This window comes from Apteryx mantelli, chromosome 1 (genome assembly GCF_036417845.1).
Source record: "Apteryx mantelli isolate bAptMan1 chromosome 1, bAptMan1.hap1, whole genome shotgun sequence".
Taxonomy (NCBI): domain Eukaryota; kingdom Metazoa; phylum Chordata; class Aves; order Apterygiformes; family Apterygidae; genus Apteryx; species Apteryx mantelli.
The window spans coordinates 85,847,194-85,868,537 of NC_089978.1; the positions used below are offsets into that span (position 1 = coordinate 85,847,194).

General features: G+C 39.7%; 1 protein-coding gene across 1 annotated transcript; it reads right to left on the minus strand.

Moving 5' to 3' along the window:
• Window positions 1-217: 217 nt before the first annotated feature.
• Window positions 218-20,794, minus strand: CLTRN (collectrin, amino acid transport regulator). Its single transcript, XM_013951577.2, has 6 exons — window positions 20,716-20,794; window positions 20,269-20,327; window positions 14,429-14,514; window positions 7,684-7,800; window positions 4,699-4,893; window positions 218-635 (listed from the first exon to the last, which is right to left on the minus strand). Exons 1-6 carry the CDS (start codon window positions 20,780-20,782, stop codon window positions 479-481), a joined length of 681 nt encoding a protein of 226 aa, XP_013807031.1. The 5' UTR covers window positions 20,783-20,794; the 3' UTR covers window positions 218-478.
• Window positions 20,795-21,344: the final 550 nt, after the last annotated feature.

Consider the following 21,344-nt stretch of genomic DNA (forward strand, 5'->3'; position numbering starts at 1 on the left):
TCTCTATTCCAGCCAAAGACACATGGCTGATCAGCGCACAGAAATCAGTTATGGAGAAACTTTTGCATATGGCTTAAAAGAAAGCCCAGCAAGAATTGACAATGATAGATGATCTCTTCTGTGACATTCAGGAATAATGCAGTTTCACATTTACAGAAGGGAGAAAAACAATAGGCATATTTAAATAATCATTAACAATTAAATGCCTAACACAAGGTAGGTTTCAACCCTGTTCTACCACACATCTTTTGGAAATCTTTAATGGATATCATTTGAGGTCTTCTCATTTTCTTTGCTCATGAACAAAAGCTTTGTAATGGAGGTTCGAGTGTATGTGTTATCAGCAAAAGCTTCTCTCAAGGGAAATTAAGTGAAATGACAATTTTTCTTGTCTTCATGTTTGACATTCAGGAGTAGTGACCAGATAAAGTAGGCGTAGGAGTCTTTCAAAAACACACCAGCTAGGAATGGCGGCATTTCATAAGGACGTGAACCGTTCATCATCTGCTGCATAGACTCCATTAATGTGGCCTGCTTTTAAATCCAGTGTTTCGCAAGGAATCCCATTTTCTATTGTTACTGTCACTTCGCATTTTTCTTCTAAATTTTCTGTCTCTGATGACTCTTTATTCTTTCTAAAAACAAGGAAGAGAAAATCATCTTATTCTATTGACCTGCAGCACTATACCAAAAGTCCACATAAAGAAACCTGCACATTTAGTCAGAATTTTATAGTAGGTTATGTACTGAGAGGCATAATTTGGTGCAGAGACTCCCCAGCATAATTTGCTCTTATACTGACTCTAGCTGCATTAGCTCACAACGATCTGTATGTGCAAGAGCAGGCATCCATCTGCATAGGCAGAGTGTAAATGACTCTTTGCTGTTGTAAACATATCACTGAAAGTGGGAGGACCACAGATTGGAAGCCCTATTTTTGTGGTTTAAAATCAGGATTGGGAATCAGAAAACCTGGAGTAAATACATTGTAAATATGTTGCAAATATTCCTTCAGTTTCTTGTTCTGTAAAATAACTTGAGGGGGAGAGAAAAGTTGCTGCAAGAGAAAAATGGAAAAAATCTCCAAATCTGTTTTTTCCTTTAAGTCAAGAAGGACTGCACTACTCATCTAGTCTGATCTCATTATATGTTTCATAGATTTCACTCAATGATGTGGATAAATTAAAACATACTTTTTAGAAACGGACCAGCTCTTGACTAAAGCCTTCAGTGATGGAGACTGAGTGCCCCATATTCCTTGATAATCTTCTCTAGAGGTCAGGGACTCTTTTTGCTACAAATCTGAATTTCTAATGCAAACTTCATTAACAGCCACCTTCCTACTCCCATATCTTACTATACCGTTGTGCTCTAGATTAAACAATTGCGTGACTTTCACTTTTCCAGGCTCCTATTCTTACCACAACCATATTAAAACAGCTGCTGAATAAAATGATCCAAAAATAAAACCGTGAGTAGATGTAATGCAGAAATATCAGTCAACATGTCACAATGTTCCTTTAATTCCAGATTTATTCTGACCTTGAGATCTCCTAGTTCATAGTTGAAAAACCTGCTGTACTTTACAGCCTGCAGCATCAGCAGCTTTGGAGGATAAGAAACTCAAAGGTCAGCTCCACTGCTTCTTCCTATCCTGCAACACAGACTGTAACAATCTGACTCAGGACAATCATAACAACCTGACTCAGTATGATTGCTAATAACAGTGATATTAACAATAATAAAATTTTATTGGCCTTTGGGAGATTCTTGGCATTACAGACTCACTAAAAATAAAGGTGGGGATGGTAATGGAAACCCTTGACCTCTGGCTGTCATATCTGCTCTTACAGCAGTAAAAGGAGAGTTCTTTAATACAAACCTTAGTGTGGAGGCATAATATAAAACAAGATAGTAGAGAACAGATTCAAAACAAATAAGAGGAGTAGTAGATGTGTGGAACTTGTTGCCGTAGCAATTCAGAGAAGCTAAAAACTTCTGAGTCCAAGGAGAAACTCAACAATTTAATGGAAGAGAAAGCCATTGTGGGTTACTCCACATATAAAGACCAAATCTAGCTCTTCCCAAGGCAAATGTTTATGGCTGCTACTGCAGACAGGATTTTGGAGGTAGGGGTGGACTTCAGCCTCACCCAGCGTAGCCAGTAGAGAGGATGGCCCTGCCCTGGCTATGTGCCAAGTCTGTTAGCAGGGAGGGAGATGTCAGATTGCTGTGATGACAGAGGAACAAACACACAGAGTTGGGAGACAGCGTGTCTGATCCAGCTTGCTGTAAAGTCAATGGCTACAATTACATGGAGCTGGATCAGACCTTTTAACAGGACTTCAAGCTGCAGGCAGTTGTGGCTTGGATTTTTACACGTAGGCACAATGAAGACCTAATTAAGAAAATCTTCCAGTTCAAGAAATGACATACGAGTCTAACTCTTTAGTGAAACTCCATTACAGGCCAATCATGTGCTTCCCTGCTACCCTGAGCACAAAAGGGCTGAAGCACATGCTTTTGTATTTATCTGAATCAGGGTATTTAACTGCTATTTTAAAGGACAGTAAAGACAAAATGTCAGATTTATGAGTAATCAACACTGTCCTTGGATCTGGACTTCCAACACAGCTTACCAGGCAACAGAGCTGCCACTAAGTCAGCTCTGGTCAGGTTTCTGGGAAAATTCATTACTGAATGTGCTGAACTCTTTTGACAACCTGGTCATGTCCCCGAAGAAGGGATGAGCACTTTGGAAATTCTGCTTTCTGAAGTCTATCTCTTCTTTTGAGAAGCCAGATAGTCTAGACCATATCTTTTACCTCTCCAGTCTTTGCAACACTAGATGGAACAATTATACATTTATTTTACCTTCTCTCTCACCTCCCCATGCCACTAATTTGAAAGGCGGATTTGAATTCAATCACAGATGAATCTGTTCTTAGGAAATACAATAGGTAAAGGGAGAGTAGGAAAACAGAGGGAAAGGAGAAAAGGAGCATAACAGAAGTAAAGGGACAACAAGAACACAAAGCATGGAGGATGAAAAATGCCCGGTGACCATAGGTTGGCAGCAGCAGGGGCATGTTACTGGTATTCTGGAGATAAGAGCATACAGTTTCTACCACACTGATGGGAACTGTTCAGGCTTCACTTACTTAATTTTGAAAAGAGAGAGGGAAAATATTGTCTTTTCCACCCGATATAAAACTCAAAGGATTATTCTAGTCAGAAAATCATGACTATTTAGTACAATTTATTTACATTACACTCATGTGAAATGTTCGAAGACTCCTTAGAGCTAGGCACTCTACAGGCACACAGGACCTTGACACTACACAGACACAGAGAGGGCAAGTACAGGGCTTCCGGAAGCAACATTATCCTGTAGTTTTACAGAAGAGTTTGCCTAAATTCAGGGGATTAAATGACTCAGCCCAGACCACATGGAAGGTTGTGGCAGGAGTTAAACTATATGCAGATCTAAAGTACCTGTCTAGCCTCATTCCCCACAACAGCATCTCTCATCTATTGCTTGTTGAGTTTTGTTTTTTAAACACCAAAAGGGGTTTCACAAAATCACACAACTCTTCTGAATCCAAAATATCACTGAAGGGATTCAGATTTTCCGAGGTGTTTTATCTTTGTCTTTCAAAGTGATAAGGAGGCAGAATTGAAAAATCTCAGCAACATATTGCTTTTCACATGTGAATCCATTGCACTGATATATTTGGTAATACAGTCCACCATACATTCAATATTACATCACCTAGCTGACGGCAGAAAGTTATCCTTTTTCAGTTCATCTCCTGTTCCTGTATGACTAACCTCTATGACAACCTAAATTATGGCAGAAGCTCAGCTACTTCTCACTTCCACAGCAGAAGCTCAATTCAGCTGAGAAATTTCTATTCCTTACACCCAACTTTGAGCCAACAGAGATGGGGGAACCAAAACCCCACCTACTCCCCTGCCCACTCCAATTTATTCACACTAGGGAACCATGAGTAGCCTTCTCTTTTTCATCAGTGTTGTCACAGGGCAGAAAGTGAGAGGAAAAGCAAGTATCTCTTGCTCACTTTACTGCCAAACTGCAAACACTAAGGCTCATGGAGAGATCTGGACCTGAACTTCTGAAGGGCTGGGTCCCTTGGATTCCTCAGGTCATGAATGGTAGGTGAGGCCATGACCATTTCATTCAGCAGGACCTCTTCAGCTATACATTATTTTTTATTGTGTCTACTTAGGTTCCTCAACTGACAGCAGCAAAATTTTTTTAGCTCTGCCAGCTTTTGACACTACTGCCCTGCATGGGGCAGTCGCTGCCAGCCTTCTCCCCTATGGTAACCCTTTGGCTAGTCTGCGAGAAGCAGCTCACCTACAGTGCACTAAATCTTGAGAAGACTGGCAGCAAATCTCTTTGTAAAGTTTTAACTTCTATTTAGGTGATCTCCAGGATCATGTTCTTATCCTACCTGTTTCCTCACTATCCCCCAGCATTACTTAGGCAACTGCTTCATAGTCCAAAATTTTAACCCCCATCCTCGGAAAAGGACAGAACGGTTATCTTTAGATATGGAGGGGGGAAGGACTACAGCTACAGTTTCTCTGAGGCTGATCTGGAAAACAAAACCACCCTAGCTCGCTTAATTCACCAGTATTCAGTTAAAACAGAAGAAAAGCTAAGCTGCTTACTTCTTGCGCCGCTGAATCCCTGAAACAATGAGGAAAACAATTCCAGCTACAGTGAGACAAAGAACAACACCAAATACAATAAGCCAGACAGGAGTGGAGGGTTCAACAGGTGGTGATAAGGTTGAGGATATCTTCAGGAACTGCAGTGTTTTGTCATTCAGTAGGAAGGCACTGTTGATTCTGTTCCGGTTCATCCTTCATAAAAACACAAAGCACATCACAGCTCTTTATAATGGTATTTACAACTAAAAAAGGATAGAAGGAAAAAATGAATTTTTGTGTAAGTGCCACAAGTCTAGCAAGGCTGAATTTGATCCAGCATGATGTTGGTAGGATAACGCAGACCTTTACTTTTGCATAGCTCCTGTCAGTAATCCATATACACTCACCCACTTGCATGGTTTTGGGCAGCATAATTTCATATGTCTGTTTCATTTTAACTGAAAACTTGGGAAATACAGATGAGACCTGAAGTACAGTATTAATAATTGTTTGTGTTTTGGACCATGTACTGAAGACATAACAGGTTGTCATCACTGAGGGTGGCTCTGTTACTTAGTTCATGCAGCATCCATAATGGCATGGGAGTGGTAGATATATCCTGTGTTGATTAGAGGGTTTGCCCATCATTGGCCCTCGGTTCCTCAAACGGAACTGTCCTGCCTGTTATGTGCCTGTGCATCTGGTCCTGTTGCTGTAGTTTTTCCTAGATTTGTGAGGCACAGGTTACGGTTTGCTCCAGAAGAATCCACCCCCACTGCCAACATGCCTTTCTTCCCTGCAGGATGCAGCTAAAGGGATTTGTGCTTTGCACATTTTTTCCATTATGAGAAACTGTAAGTCTGAGAAATATTCTTTTTAATACAAGTAGTACAATTGTTACCAATGATCTCTCTTCAATGGATATATTCCCTCACATTTATTACTTCTGAGCATTTCCTGTTATTTCTGGATCTGAATCTAAGTAGCCATGAAAGGCTGTAATCATAACTTCCATTAGCTTTTGCAAAATGTTAGAAATTTTTGAGAAAATGTATTGCATACATTGGCCCTGAGAGATCATTTTTGATGGCAGTAATACAATCTACAGCAGCTTTCTTGCATACAATTCAATCTACTTACCATACAGCAAGTATTTCCTAGGAATAGATATATGGGAGATACAGGTAAGATTTTGCAAATTCCTTCAGAAATGATAAAGTTTGACTACCCCTTAAACAGGAATTTTTTAGTCTTGATGGAAAGCTAGCATTCCTGGTGAGGACTGAAAGCCATGGCATGTTAAAAGACTCATTTTATAGTAAGCCTTCCTTGATTTAAAGTGATTTCCATCCTTATTGATACAAATGGATTGTTGTAAGCAGTTGAAATAAATAAGCATTGTTCACTCTCATCTAATGGACAGAGTTACAGAATTATGTGCTGAAGCATATGCAGATAGCTACAGGTGCATTTTGTGTTTGTATATGCACAAATATATCTTGTGTATATTTATGCAAGATCCTGGGACTCATACAAGGAATTGAGACAGTTTGCCCTCTTTTTTGTTCTCAGTTTGTAGAGAACCTTGCACACTAAAATGCTGGTCCATGAGTAGCTTACATGCCACTGTAGTATAAAGAATTAGAATAATGGTTTAGTATGGAAGCCTGAAATCAGAAGCAATTGAATAAAAAGTATTGTAGTTTTACAGAACATTTTCTTTCTTGTTTCTAAGTTAGGGAGGAATTTGAACTTTTAATAAATTACATATTCTCTTTTTCTGGAGAAAGACAACAGTTAAAACAAACACGCTATAACAGCACCCAATATCTGTGGCAAACAGCGCATATAAAAGACTTAAATAAATCAGCTTATGCTACTGAATGTATCAAAGAATAACAGAAATGCAAAAAACTCCTGCATTCCAGAAGTCTTAGAGAGCTTCAGTGAATAAATAATCTGCTTCCCCCACTAATGCTATGAAGCTATTGTTTGGCGTCTCTGTAGGAAATAGTTTAATCTGCTCATAAGCTTAAAAGTTAATCTTTCCAAAAGAACGCATACTCATTCATCAGGAATTAGGCATTACACCTCTATAAAGATAACACAAATTTTCAAGACAAAGTACAGTATGTCTGAAAACAAAGAGGTCTGTTTTCCACTCAGTGTTTGAGAAACATACGTGAGTTATGCTGCTTGTGGGAGTCGTCCATATAAATCCCTTATGCTGGGCTGGCAGGCCACTGAAGTCAGATTACCTATTTTTCTTTTCCCCTCTTTAGCTCTCCACTTTTGTTTTTATTAGCTACAGAATGTGATATTTAGTGGAAAGCGCACCGATTTGTACCACATGGTACTTTGCACAAGTAAAGCTCAGCTACTATAGTGACCACATTCTGAAAAGAGCTGGTACAAAAAGAATGTGAGTATAAGATTATTTAAGGCAGGCTGGGACATAGCCAACTCTAACTGAGTTTTCCTCATCTGATAGTTGACTTCTAAACTAAGTCAGATGAACTGTACCTCAGAAGCACCTATACCTCTCCATTAGACTCCCTAAAGGGAGCCTATGGTCATTAGTCCTGGAGGAGATGTGCCTATGCATGCAACTTAAGTTAAATGAGACCAATCCCACCCCAAAATGGTGACATTCAGTCACCTGCGGGAAAAGGCTCTGTCACTGAGAAATGTAGCATCTAGATGAGAGCAGTGTGTATGTGCCACACAATAGATAGCAAATAGGGACTAGATTTTATCTGAGGCTCCACCATTGAGAGACTCCCTCCGAAGCTACAATCCCAAGGCTCACAGACCTTGAATTCTGTGGGACTGTTAAAAGTCCTTCTAATCTCACACACATGAAAGAGTACTGACCTCTTGGTGTTCTGACTACTTGGTTCAGTTCAACATTAAAGAGGCAGAGTGCTCATTCATACAAGGCCCTCAGACAGAAAGCATCCTCAGCCAGCAAGGACGGAAAGGCTGCAGAAGCAGGGACCCTACCTGACGGCTGCCTCTACCTCACTTCCAGGAACAGTTGTCACGTTTTTGGTAGAATCTGTGACCACAAACCAAAAGGACACCCGATCTGTCACATTGCAGAGCAGCACATTGGAAATTCTGCAGATGGAAGAATGGAAGGAATTATTGAAATACGGCAGGTATTCTTAAAATATTGCTTTCATCTAAAGGGTAAAAAAGTCTTACTTTTAAAAAAGTAACAGTTAACACCTGAGGAAGAAATACCACTCACAGCACTTCCTATTTTCCAACATGATAAAAAAGTAAGCTTATTGAGACTGAACTTGAGTCTTCAAATGAATTTTTGAATCTGTCACAAGTTTGCCTGATCTCGGACATATACCTAGTGTAATTAAATGGAAAAATATATATTTGCATCTTAATCATCAGGGCCATGACAAAGGCTGGGTAATGGGGCAAATGTGTTGATGAACTAAGAACTTCATGTTTAACAGATAATATCACAATAACTCAGGCATGGGGGATTCCTCATATGATTTTAAAGTGAGCTCAATCCTTCTGCAAGGTACATTTGCTGGAAGAGGAGACAGACAGCAGGAGGGGGGAAAAGCAAAGAAACTGATGTTATTCTCTTTGACATCTAGCTGCAGAGAGTCAGGCACAGAGTGGAGACAAAAAGCTAAATTTAGACATTATATTGGCACTAGCCTATGCCTTTAAGGTTATGCTGTGACATATTTATCCATTTTAAATGATTGCTCAGCTTTATGTGAAGTTAATAGTGGAAGCTCCTGGGGCATGCAGCTGTTCATGGCATATTACATAAAAAGTGTATGAAATGTCTTTAAAATGCCTCTTTTCAGATTCTTATAAATTTATAATCTACCACTAACAAATGATGGAACCGTCACTAGAAATTCCTCATGGAATGAGATTATCACAAATATTTAAACTAAAGCAGTGAAGGCTAATACATTTATATCATAAATATAACAATGGCTGAGGATAGATGGTGCCTCTGTGTTCTTTTATCTGTTCCTATGGTATTCACGCAACTAAGGAACAAAACAGCCAAACACATGTAATATACAGGAATTGTCTAAGGTGGCAATTACTACAGCTTTTCAAGGAATAAAATATGCAACATAAAACAACAGCCAAAGCCATGTGAATGAAATGAGAAATAGCGAGAGAGCTAAAAATGAGAAAATCTTATTTCATTCTACATTGTTGATAAATACCCCAAAGAATTTGGCTCAGGATTCAGATTTACTGGTTATGCCTAAACAGTGAGCAGATATTCTGGAAGCCAAGATCAAGAGTCAGGATGAATTTTATTTCCAGGGAACAGCCTGAACTTGGTTCACCTTTGCACAAGGTCCACCTGGCCACAAGCAAGGCAAAGCCACCCTGTCTTGACAGACCCCACTTGGGATGATTCATCCAAGAACTACAGGTATTGCATGCTGTTCTGGGGAGGGAAACCTTGCTGTGACCCAGGGACAAACTCAGCCCCTCTTTTAATTAACTACAGTGATGTTTGTGATTACCATTACTAACTGGTATCGTTGGTTTTAAGGTTTGGCCTGGCCATCTCAAAAAAGCAAGTTTTAACATTTCTTCTCTACCCTCTATTTTTCCCCGGGGTGACATACTCCCTGCTGCAAGCAATTACCTGCCACAGAGCTCCGTTCTGTGGTGCCATCTGCTGGCTAATTAGAAGCATAATTAAATGACTGCTAACAATACCTTAGTAGTGGCCTGCAGAGTGTAAAGCACAAGGTAGGGAATTACGTCAGGGAGCAAATATTGCCAATAAATGCATATTCTCCATCCAGAAAAGAAGGAGATGATAGCTTTTAAGGCAGGATGGGCAATGGCTTGTTCAGAGCAGTTCATGCTGGGTATTTTGAGGATATGTTTTATTTATTGTTGAATGCTATTTTGGGTAGTGTTTAGGATGGCAGAGTGTTTGGGTAGAGCAACCTTTCTTTTTACAAAGAAGATATGTATTCCATGGAGATATGCAATAAAATGGAAAACAATGATTTTGCAAAGCTGAAATACCCACTTTTACCTCCACTTTGTCTGGAACAATGTCAACTTTGCAAATAAAAGAATTTTCATGGATAAAAGGGGAAAGCTGTCCTGTGGGATTTTAAAAAATGTTCACATCAATTTGCTGGCAACAGTCAGAAAATGAAAGTAGATTTATTCCTCCTAAAATAAAAGCAAAGCACAAAATTTACAGGAGAGGAAAAAAATGTCTACTTTTGGCTGGTGGCTGACAGATTCTTGCTGATTTCACAGAATATCTAAAGTTGCATCTGCAGAGGAAGTTTTGCATCAGGAGAATTTACAACACTGGAACCTGAATCTTCATGCTCCTGCAGTTCTCTAGAGCTGGAATTTCTGTAGCACGCTCAAAAACAGGTCCAGGTAAAATGTCTGCATTCCTATTGCCCTGCAGATGTACTCAAAACATAGTGAGTGAGTAAAGTTTATTCCCCAGAGAGAAAGATATATTCAGTAGATAGAGACAGTCAGAACACCCTGACGCTCTCTGCAGCTTCACAGAGTCAAAGACACTCCTCAAGCAGGGGTCTTCCCTACAGTGTCAAGGTTTTTGGCATGAGATACAGTAGTCAGCCGGCATTAGAGGCAGCAACTCCCTCTATAGCACTAACAGGTACAGGCATTGAATCAGTCGGGCAGTAAAGCTCACACTAAGATATGTAAATTTTGCCTCCCTTCTGCTTCCCGTTGTGTCTAAAAACTTTGCTTGATTATAAGCATCGAAAACCTGGCTTCACTGCCACTTTTTCATCAGCAGAATCTGAACGCTGCAAATCCTTTCAGGCTCCAGAAAGAATAATACTGCTTTTCACGGGAAGTTCAAAGGGGATTGAGTAAACACCAATGCAACAAGCACCAATGTGACAATTGCTTTGTAGCACACAGGAATTTTTTTTCCCTGTTGTATTTCCACATAGGCTTGATTCACAGCATGCAGAAGCACTGTAAGGCTTCACACTCTCCAGTTTTGAGAAACCTGACTTCTTGATGAACAATGCTATTAAGTGTATTTGTAAACACATATGTAGACATCTTTTTACTGCCTTCAGAGCCAAAAATGGTTAGCAGATGATAGACTTTTACCATGGGGAACGATAGGCAACACCATCAGAATGACAAGATCCTGGACTTGGTCTTACAGCATCACAGCAAATTGCATTTTCTTTAGTATACAAGCAAACACCACTGGGTAGAAGGCAGGAAAGCCTGACGGTCTCTTGGCCTGAGAACACTGTCGTTGTTCCTTATGTAGATTTAGAGGATTGCTTAGGGATAAGAAAGAGCTGCCAGGAACTCCAAGGGAGATGGGTGCATGCGGTGGCTGTCACCAGAGGGAGAACCACAGGCCTCAAGGCCAGAGCGCCTGCCTCGAGCTCTCCAGAAAGCATCAGGTCTCTTCCAGCTCTGTGCTGTGCAGCTGCTCCTACAAAGGAAAGTTTATTTTCTTCCTTTTGTGAATAGGAGCCACGAGCTCACCTTGACACCTGGCTTTAACTCCAGGAATGTATATTTGTTATTCTAAATGGTCAAAATATTTTTAGTATCGGAAAGAGCTTTCTTAGGGAGACAGAAAATGTTGATGAATTTTATTTGGTCACTCTGTGAGGAAAACTGCAGCTTTCTTCTACATGGGATGGCAAGGGGAGATGTAGCAAAAAGAGATTCTGTTACTTGAATGAAAGTAAATGTGTTCACATTCTTTCTTGTCTAAAGATTAACTAGTCTCAGGCCCAAAAGAGATGCATATCATTTCAAATGAGTCACAGATTAGAGAAACCAGGCTTACCAACACAGACTACAGATGATCGTTTTTTAACACTGAGAGATCAAAGGTAGGTTTATGTAGTTCATGAATTTACATACTGAGAATAAATGAAAAGGCCATATATGGAGCAGGAAATAGAGGATTTGTATTTCTTTACTGAAGAAGAAACCTTCATTTTATCTGTTTTGATAATCACTGAGTAATTTGATGGATTGTGTGTTTTTCCTGTTTCACACAATTGGCAATTTGACATATCTTTCAAACGTTAAACGCAGCTCCATAATTTATTAAATTTTAGTTTAGAAATTAACTTTAGAGAAATTGGGATGTAACGTGCAATCCTGCCCATTCTGAGTTGGATCATTCAGTGGTGACAAAAAGGCAACAACAGCATCAACTCCTGTTTCCAGCAGCACATTCAAAAGCTTGTCATTACAGGCTGGCTTTTATCCAGCTTCAGGAGCCGAACAAAAGATGACTTCTGAATCTCATCAACGATGGGACAGGCTGCAGCAATGGCTATGCTGATCCACTAGACAGATCTCTGCCTGGGTCCTGATCCAGCTCACTAAAGTTAATGGTATTTGGTCTCAAGTGGGAGACTCAGTTGTGGCTGTTCCTGCAGGGCTGAGAGTGTGTTAGGAATTAATTAGATGTTGAAGGGGGCGGTTGTCACATCCAGGTTATCACCCTGGGCAGAGTTTACACCCAGAGTTACGTGACTGAGCAGCTCCTGTGTGCAGGAGCTAGCAGCTGTGTGATGCTATACTCTCTTGGACGTGGAGTGCTCCCACACCTCCGTACACACTGCAGAGAGGATGGGAGATGGACCACACTCCTCTCTCTGTACCCAGCTCCTTCTCCCATGCTGTACTAGCTGCCTGCCACAAAGGTAGGGAAAAGTGGAGAGTATTCCCAGGACATGTAACAGGATGGAGGTTTTCATCTCTTTCCTGTTACCATGTAAAAGGCAGGTTATTTGGGGTATATCAAGAAGTTTGTCTAGCTCTCCCTCACAGCAGAGAGGGGACTCCAGCATCCCTTGAGATTTGGGAGCAATCCACAAATAGGAAACTCCAGAACCTGTCACACTGTAGGCCGTACCAGACCTTGAAGCTGTACAGCTGCATTTTGGCTGACGTGCTGTCTAAACCTGACCCCCAAAGGTATCTAAAAATCCTAGAAAAGTTATCAGTGATATCGTCAAGTTATACCCCCAAAAGTTATACCCCATCAGAAAGTCCTACACTGTCTTAAAAACAGGAAAAGATGCCCACACCTAATCTGGCCACAAATATTATATTGACTTCTCCTTTAACAAAATTAGTAGCGTGAAATTATTGATATGTGGAACCTCACCTCCAAACTGGAGCAACACTGACATTAGCATATTTATCCATAGGAAAAAGTGTCTTGGTAGGAAACTGAACTAAGTGAGCATAAATTCAGTGATTTCACAAGGTGGATAAACCTAATTTCCATTAATACGTTAAATCCTTTCATACTAGCTTGATTTTTTTTTCCATTCCTATGCCAAGCTTTCTAATATTAGTTGAGTCCACAGAGAGCCATGGTGCTTGAACAGGACAAAGTTCACTGGCTTCTAACACAGGTTTTTCAAGGTGTCAAAGCACCGTGACTTTGAAGGGGGAGGAAGAGAGTAATAAAAAGAAGTGCCTGGGACTAAAATAAATACACAAAAGTGAATCTTTGTGGATTGAACACTGGATTAAAACTTTTCTGAATTGAAAACCTAAGAAAAAAGCCCTGGATAATCACCTTTAATTAGCTTGAAGTCATTTTCCATAAGTATCATTTTCACTGTGTCTTGATGAAAAATCATGCTTTTATAATGTCAGAACATACTTGGCTGTTTTTGTAAAGCTTGATGAAATGGCTCTCTTGCTCAAAGGAGGAAGCTTCTGAGGAATCAAAATGAAACAGTAAGGAACCAAGCACTTCTGTTACATGGATGGGGACAGCACCCTCTATCTAAGAAAAAGTGCTGGAGCCACAGTTAGCATCATATGACTCAAGTTAACCAATGTCTTTGTAAATGTGGAATATGCTTCATCTGATGCAATGCCAGCCTGAAGCAGTTTTTCTTGCAATTAAATTGAAAACCTTATCCTCATTAGCCTACCAGAACCATAAAACCATTCTTTTAAGATTGAAAAACAATATGAAAATAATAGGCCTATAGAAATACACTGACAATGTTTCTTGTTTAAGAAAGAGAGGAACATACTGAAGATACAGTTTGCTGAATGGTCTGTCTAATCTGGTATCCAATTTCATAAGTAGCAAGGATCAGAAGCCTGAGAAGAATATTCAATACCTTAGGGTAGATTTAATCCCAAACCCAATTAGTGGCTGATTTATATCCTGAACTGCAACATCTGAAACTTCCCGATGTGAGGCAGTTCAGCAGCTGTAATATTAGGGACAGATATTCCCTAGCACGACACAGCACTAGCACAGCTATCCATTTTCCAATTCTCTGAGCCAGTCCATCTTCAGCACACTGTTGAAGCTGTATGCTGAGTAAATGTGCATCAAAGCTGCCTATTCAAGGATCTGTATTGCATTCCTGACCTCACTAATTTGCCCCTTCACCTCCTGCCGGTCTGGTCTCCAGAAGGTATCATGTCTTACTGCTAGACTCTGCTAGAGTAAATTGGCACAGTCCCACTGAGGTCCACAGCTGTGTCAGCCTATATCAACAGGGGGATGGGTCCAAAGACTGAACACTGCTTGGGACAGAGAGTGTGATGTTTAACATATATCTGGGTTTCAAAGAAATATACTGGAACAGGTTGTTTTTAGAAGCTGTATATACTATTTTCTACAGTTCAGTACAGCAGAGAATGGCCAATGTGTGCAGCGCTGTTAATGTGTATAGCGGAAATCAGAGTAGCTGCTTACTGAGTTGTGCTCTTGCTGGAATATCTTCTCATTGCAAAAGCCACCATGGCTTTGAAGAGGTACTCCTCATTTGCATCCCAGGCATACTATAAAGAAAGATGGAAAATAATCAGTTTCAGCACTAGTGCTAACAGTACAGAGGAGGAAAAGAGTCAATGAACTTCAAATGCAATATTGATTTAGAATATGAATAAATTCACTGGCTGTGCTCTGAAAATAACTTCCTGACTGCTGTTTAGTGTGCACAAGGACTTCTTCTAATGGTTGTTGTAAAGTACAATATAAAGTGTACAGAAAGCTGTAACTTTTCCAGAAATTGAATGAATTGAATATTTCTGAAAGATGACCTAACTGGAGATGTGAATTTTCTCTTATCAAAGACTAGACATTTGAACAGAATTCTCTCCACACTGCTGCACCCGTGGCTTTGCTTCTTTTGCTGGATGAACTGTGTTAAGAACAAGATTTAAATCCACCTTCCAAGCCCATTTGGTTCTTCCCCAAAAAAAGGCAGCTAAAGGCAGTTTCTGGGAGCTGGATGTCAGAACACCAGGAAATAAAATGAGATTACGGCCTCATTGTTGCACATTGTCCTTGGAACAAGAAGACAGATTCAACTATAGTGCAGATCACTACATCACATTTGAAACAAAAGAAAGAAAACAGCTTAAAAACTATTTAAATAAGAAGTAAAATACTGGCTCCAAAAACTTTTCTCTGTTGTCTTGATGAAAAATCATGCTTTCATAAGTTCACATTTCTGATAAAGCTTCACTAGGTTCCCCTGAGCTCTCACTCCCATACGCAATTCTAAAGACCTGTAAGAACTGCACTTACTACATTTTTACAAGAGCCATGACTGAGGCAGACTGATTGAATTTCCACTTTCAGCAGACTACAAAGATTAATAGTTTCTTGGAACGATATTAATGGAGGTTAGAGGCAGCTTTCTCCAGTCAGTCAGAACACACATCTAATCTTTAACTTTCAGCATTAAAAAAATCCACACTATAATTGTCTAAACAAGAAACCCAACAGTGTGGATACTTAATCCTGTTGACAACTTAGACCTACTTTTTCATGGGTCTTTGTAACACACCCAAAAAACAGCAATATATATCAAAAAGCAGTAGACTAAACAGCACTGAAAATGTCAAATCTTAATTCTGTTTTCTAAATTCTGATTTTGGATGCATGGAGCTGTCACCTCTCCCTAGAAAGAAGGAATCCAGCTTCCAGACACCATTCTCCTTTTGTTCTGACATCACGTGGACTGGGAACCTAAATAAGGAAGGAGGCAGACATTTAAAGTGCAAAAAGTCATACCGATCATACTCATCATCTTTAAACAAATGAGCTATGAAATGGGCTGAGCTACAGTAGGAGAGGGACAACAAAACTGAGCAAAAAAAGAGCTTGAGTAGCATTAAAATCCCGATTCAGTACTGAGAATGGGTGTTCTGACTCACCGCTCTTGCCCTGTGAGTGAAGGGAGGTGTAAACATACTGTGACAATGCATGCCAGTCTGAGAACTTAAAATGAAAAAAAGAGAGACTGTTTGAAAAAAAGCCTACATTTTGTTCTCACTGCACTGGTGAAAATGTGACAGTAATGACAGCAACTAGTATTAAAAGAAAAAGAGACTGTGTAGTAGAAGAATTAATATAGATGAGAACCATAAAACTATTCATCATAATTCTAAAGACATCTGTATTCAAGCCACCGAGCATAATTTGCAGCACTAAAAGGAATGATTTTCCTTTTTTTTTATATGATATGACTGAATCCCTACATGCCATCTGCAGTCTTTGAGGACAGGTCCAAAAGGACAGAAAAAAAAAAAAAACATTTGTTATCCTATGGATTAAACCAGCTGTAGAGATAATTCTATCAGTTGCCTCAAAAATGGACAATGATGAAGCACACTCCATTTCGTGCTTACACAGATACAGATGCAATGCAGCACTACCAAGTGTATGTACTTGGTATGCTAATGTTTAGTGCAGTACATGTGTATATGCCCAATGCATCACGATCGAGTATACAATTTGCATGATCAGAAATAATGCTGCAGTTGCCTAGAGCCTCTTTAAGTCAGAGTAACTAAAAGGGTATCTCAACTACAGGGAAGATAATTTGTAGTGAGGAACTCCAGCCTTACCTGAAAGAATAACTACTTTAAAAAAGAAAGAATAAACAGAAAGCTGTAAGAAATCAGGGTGGGGGTGGAGGGGGAGACTGGCAGAGAAAACTGAGCAGCAGTCAGGGGTCTGCCTGAGTGAGGGGAGGGAACTGCAGACTGCTGTCTGGGCAAGAGGGCGAGAAGCCCCAAGAAAAAGGTAATCAGATAGGAGGTAGAGGAGAGGGAGGTGGCTGCAGGCTCCATATGAACAAGAAACTCTGCACATTATTGCATGCAGGAGTACGCAGGGGGAAAGCAACATAATGAGGAGGAAGAGTATGGCAAGAGTGCCTTTAAGCTAGTAAACAATATTGACTCAATGGGCATGAACTGGCCCAAAATAAATGCTGCCTGAAAACCAGAAGCCAGTTTCTAATCATCAGCTTTCTCCAATCAGAAGGATAGGTGCAAAGAAACCTAACTAGTTTTACGGTGGGGCTTTATCAGCTTCATCTTTATTCTGAAATTGCAAAGCCTGGACTGCAGCTGATGACTTGAGAGGTTGCTTCTAGTCTCATGCTCCTGTGAAGCACAGTTATTCATGCACATTTTGTGCTGCCATAAAGAGAACAGTTTAAATATCATTTGCAACCACACTATAAACAGACGATAACTCTGTTATCAATGGAAGCTTACATGATGATGTCAGGACTATTAATGTATACTGTCTACTTCACTCTATGAAGAAACAAACACAAAGACTTTGGCTCTGTCGCACTTGCCATTCTCTATAAGTTGAGATGGAGCAGAATTAGACCTAGCTGAGTATGAAAGCCATTCTTAAGTGCCTGTTAGCGAAAGAGGAGGTTGATGAGATAATGGGAAAAAGATGATAAGCATAGATTGTCGGTGTGGTGAAATGCTGTAGTGATACTCTAAGGAAGACAAAATTTACATTAGTAGAACAAGATTATGATATTGTAAGATTGCCCTGAGCAACCTGGTCTGAACTCAGTGTTAACCTTGCTTTGAGCAGAAGGGTACTAGGGACCTTCCAAGGTCCCTTCCCACCTGAATGAGTCTCTGTTTTAACAAGACAGTCATTCAGACTGCATACAAGTGAATATGCTTCTATATATAAGTGGAACATGCTTCAGGGTCCCGTTTGGTGGCAAGACACCAGATGCACACCAGCTTCTCTCCCCTTTGTCCTACACCTTGGAAGTGGCCTGAATACGTGGTCCAGTAGGGAAGTGCACCTACTTCTTCACCTGGCTTGCAGCTTATGATGGGCTAGCTGTTTGGCTCTTCTGGCTAAACTGAGTGGTGACACTGACAAGTACGTGGTCTTCCTAGTGGACATTGTTCCTGCTCGCTCAAAGCTGCCTTTGGCCCTTTTAGGTTAACTCTCTACTACTTTGCTAGCTGTATGTCCTGGAAACAGGTAGTAACGAGCAGTCATTCCAGAAGCCACTCAAAACGTTAACACCATTCTCAGAAAAACTCAATTCAGGCTTACAGATGCTATGTTTCTTCCCACTGGTTAGCAAACGATGTCTTTGTCAAGTAAACCCATTACTTGCAAGTAAAACAATAACAGCTACATGCTAACCATATTTTAGCTGCCCTTTGCAGCTCCATTGTAATAGGAACCATATAAATACATTAAGTGGTACTTCCTGCCTCAAAGTACAGCCTAGGCTATGAACAAATGAAAAAATGGTGCCTGTCTCTGTTCGCTTCACACAAAGTAGATGGCATGTGCTGAATCATACAGAGAACTATACTAACCCATTTGCTATGCCCCTGAATGTACACCGGAGTAATCCTGCCAGTCACAAAGCAAAATGCTCATGTTGTCAGGGTCTTCTGTTATCATCTAGACTGAAGTGATTTGGAAATGAAGGAAACAGAATTAAATATCAAAGCATCATACCAAGATATTCTAAGCTGACTTTCCTATTGTGATACAGTGACAGTGCTACCCTTTCTTTTGATAAGATAGGAAGAAAAGTGAATGTCCCAAATTCTGAAGACAAAATGAATTTCAGATTGATAATAGTTTCAGTATTTGAATTTTAGTAATTTGCAGAGAGCATTGCAATGGCTATAACAGGAAATACTAGCTGTTTGCAGTTAATAGTTTGTTCATTATCTGTGGATAATTTTGTATGACATCATATCACTTTCAGCAGGTTGCTGTTCTAAAATGCTATTTTATATTTTCCCACTCTTAGGTCTTACACATATTTCGTTGTATGAAAGAAACTACTATCTATCTACAAAAAAACAATAAGAAACTCACCAGTTATTGCTTTTTTTAATAATAAAAAGCACCTTTAAGATTAATGATTTGTACCATACCTTTTTGTGAAGAAAAACAGAAAAATGCAAGTGGTTGATCAGACAACCTCCCTTTCTTTTACTATAGTTGGACAAGAAGAAAAACTAGAAAAAAACATTGCTGGGACCTGCAGTTTTAATTCTTTCCAAGTATTTTAAGCAAAGATTAAATCAAAATATTTTGCTGTTATCATCAAGATGAATTTCAATAATGACTTTGACATATTTTCAGCTGTAGGATTACACTATTTTTAATAAATTTTGAAACAATCCAGCCTTGCTTAACTGTTTAATTAAAGTTTCTCACCCAAGAGAACTGACTTCAATACTAATTTCTACAGACAAATACTTTAACATGTATCCTGAGTACTGCCTCCCAGTTTGTCTGGTGTGTGAACTTTCCAGTGGAATTAGGTCCTTGATAAATGTCAGTTTAAATTACCTGATATTTTGGGATTATTTTAGAACGGTTTCTAAGGTCATAGATAAATCCTCATACCTCCAGTCTCTATAACACACAACCTATGGCTTTTTGTTTCCCAGTTCTCCTAGCATAATCAGGCACTAGACTTCCAGTAGAGGTTACTGTCCAAGACATTTCATATCTAATTTTAAGCTGAGCCCTGTAACACTTTGCAGATCTGCTCTAAGCATTCAAAATTGCAACGGGTGTACTGAGTTCTGCTATATTTCATGGCTCTTTAGATCAGGAAGGGCCATTTTGGTAATCTAATTTCCCAGGCTCTTGTGTATCACAGGCCATTATTACTCCTGCCAGTACTTCTATAGCAAGCCCAAGGACTTGAATTAAGCTAAAGCAGTTCTCATGAGACTAACATGTACACTACAGACAGAGGAGAAAGGGCACTATCCAAGGCCCCACATTAATAGGGAATTGAAGAGATATGCTTGAATGATCTCTGCAGATCCTGCTTATCTAAGACCCTGACATAAAATCCCATTTCATAAATATCTAACAATCTTTTCCTGCTTATCTTCCCAGACATGCTTGACTTTACAATTAGCGCTCTCAAGCAGAAGTGCTTTTCCCAAAATACAGGCTGATTTATGCAGCATCCCTCATGCATAAAATGCAAGATCTCTACAGTTTTTCCAGAAAGGGATTGGGGTGTGTGTGGGGGGGAACCTTACACAGAAAAGACAAGTTTTACACTTCTTTTAAAGGATGTCACTTTAAGTAGAGGGCTAGTCAAATGTCAAGAAATAGATGCCTGGATCATGGCTTGAGCAAGCTATTACAATTAACACTTCAGAACAAATTGCTTGTGCTGCCTTTGGAAATTTTACCGTATATATTAGTTCTACTTAGGCAAATATTCAATTAGGAAGAATATGTGAAGATACTTTACTTACTGCATTATCTCCCAAAGCTGTTTTGATACTAAGCCGTACTTTGAAAGCATTCTGTGCATCTGACACAAAGAGAAAGAAAGCAAACATATATTGAAAATCATCCTAAAAATGGGATTTTAAATCATTTACTTCTCTAATTGTTTTACAAACCACAACTTCTAAATTTGTCTTGACAACCTGATTTGGAGAACTAGAAGTAACTACTGTGAACAGTGCAGCAGCCCTGTGGATCCTCAGTGAGGTTTAACCAGGACCTCTTTAAAATAGGTAAGATCAGCTTCTGTGCTTAATTTGCAAACTCATAAAAGAAGTGAATGCTCAGAGCATCAAACTTGAAACTGGAAACAAACCAGCTAAAATACCAACCTAAGAAGCTGACAGCTTTGTAAGCATAAATTCATAGCTAAATTTACCTAAGGAAGGATGGGAATCAGCTCCAAAACTTACCTGGCTTGCAGAGCTCAGCATAAGCAACAGCAACCACAGAGAAGGTAAGCAGCAAAACCCGTAACATCCTTTCAGTGTGAAAAACCTGAGGCAAAAAGAAATAACTCTCCACTGTAAAGCACTCTTAAACTTTCTGTGACCCAGGATTAAAGCATCAGCAGCACAAGTGAGCAACCAAGTAAAAGGTTTAATAATTAACCCCCCGTTAATACCCCCATATTTTAGCTAAAACAAGCACTACAAACACCTGTCTTCTGTCAGTTATTTATTACTTTTGTCTGTAGGAAAAAAAGCTACAATAAGAATTGAATTTTCTTTTTCCTTTTTAGAACAATGCAAAACTTTACACAGTGCCACAAGTCAACCTTCTTTCTCCCTCAGACACCATTTTAGACACACACATAGAGGTGTCTGAGATACACAACACAAGGCCAGCCTGCAACTCCAGCGGTGGCATAACACTGCCACCCAGGACACATGAATTTGAAATTCAGGTGCTACTGTGCTGTGTCAACAAAATCAGAAGGAAACTACCATCCAGCTTCCTTAGAAAACAGGCTAGCTCAACAGAAAGCCTTCAAGAAGAAATAAAGGCAAAGTAAGTCTGGGCTTCTCTTTCATCCCCCCAA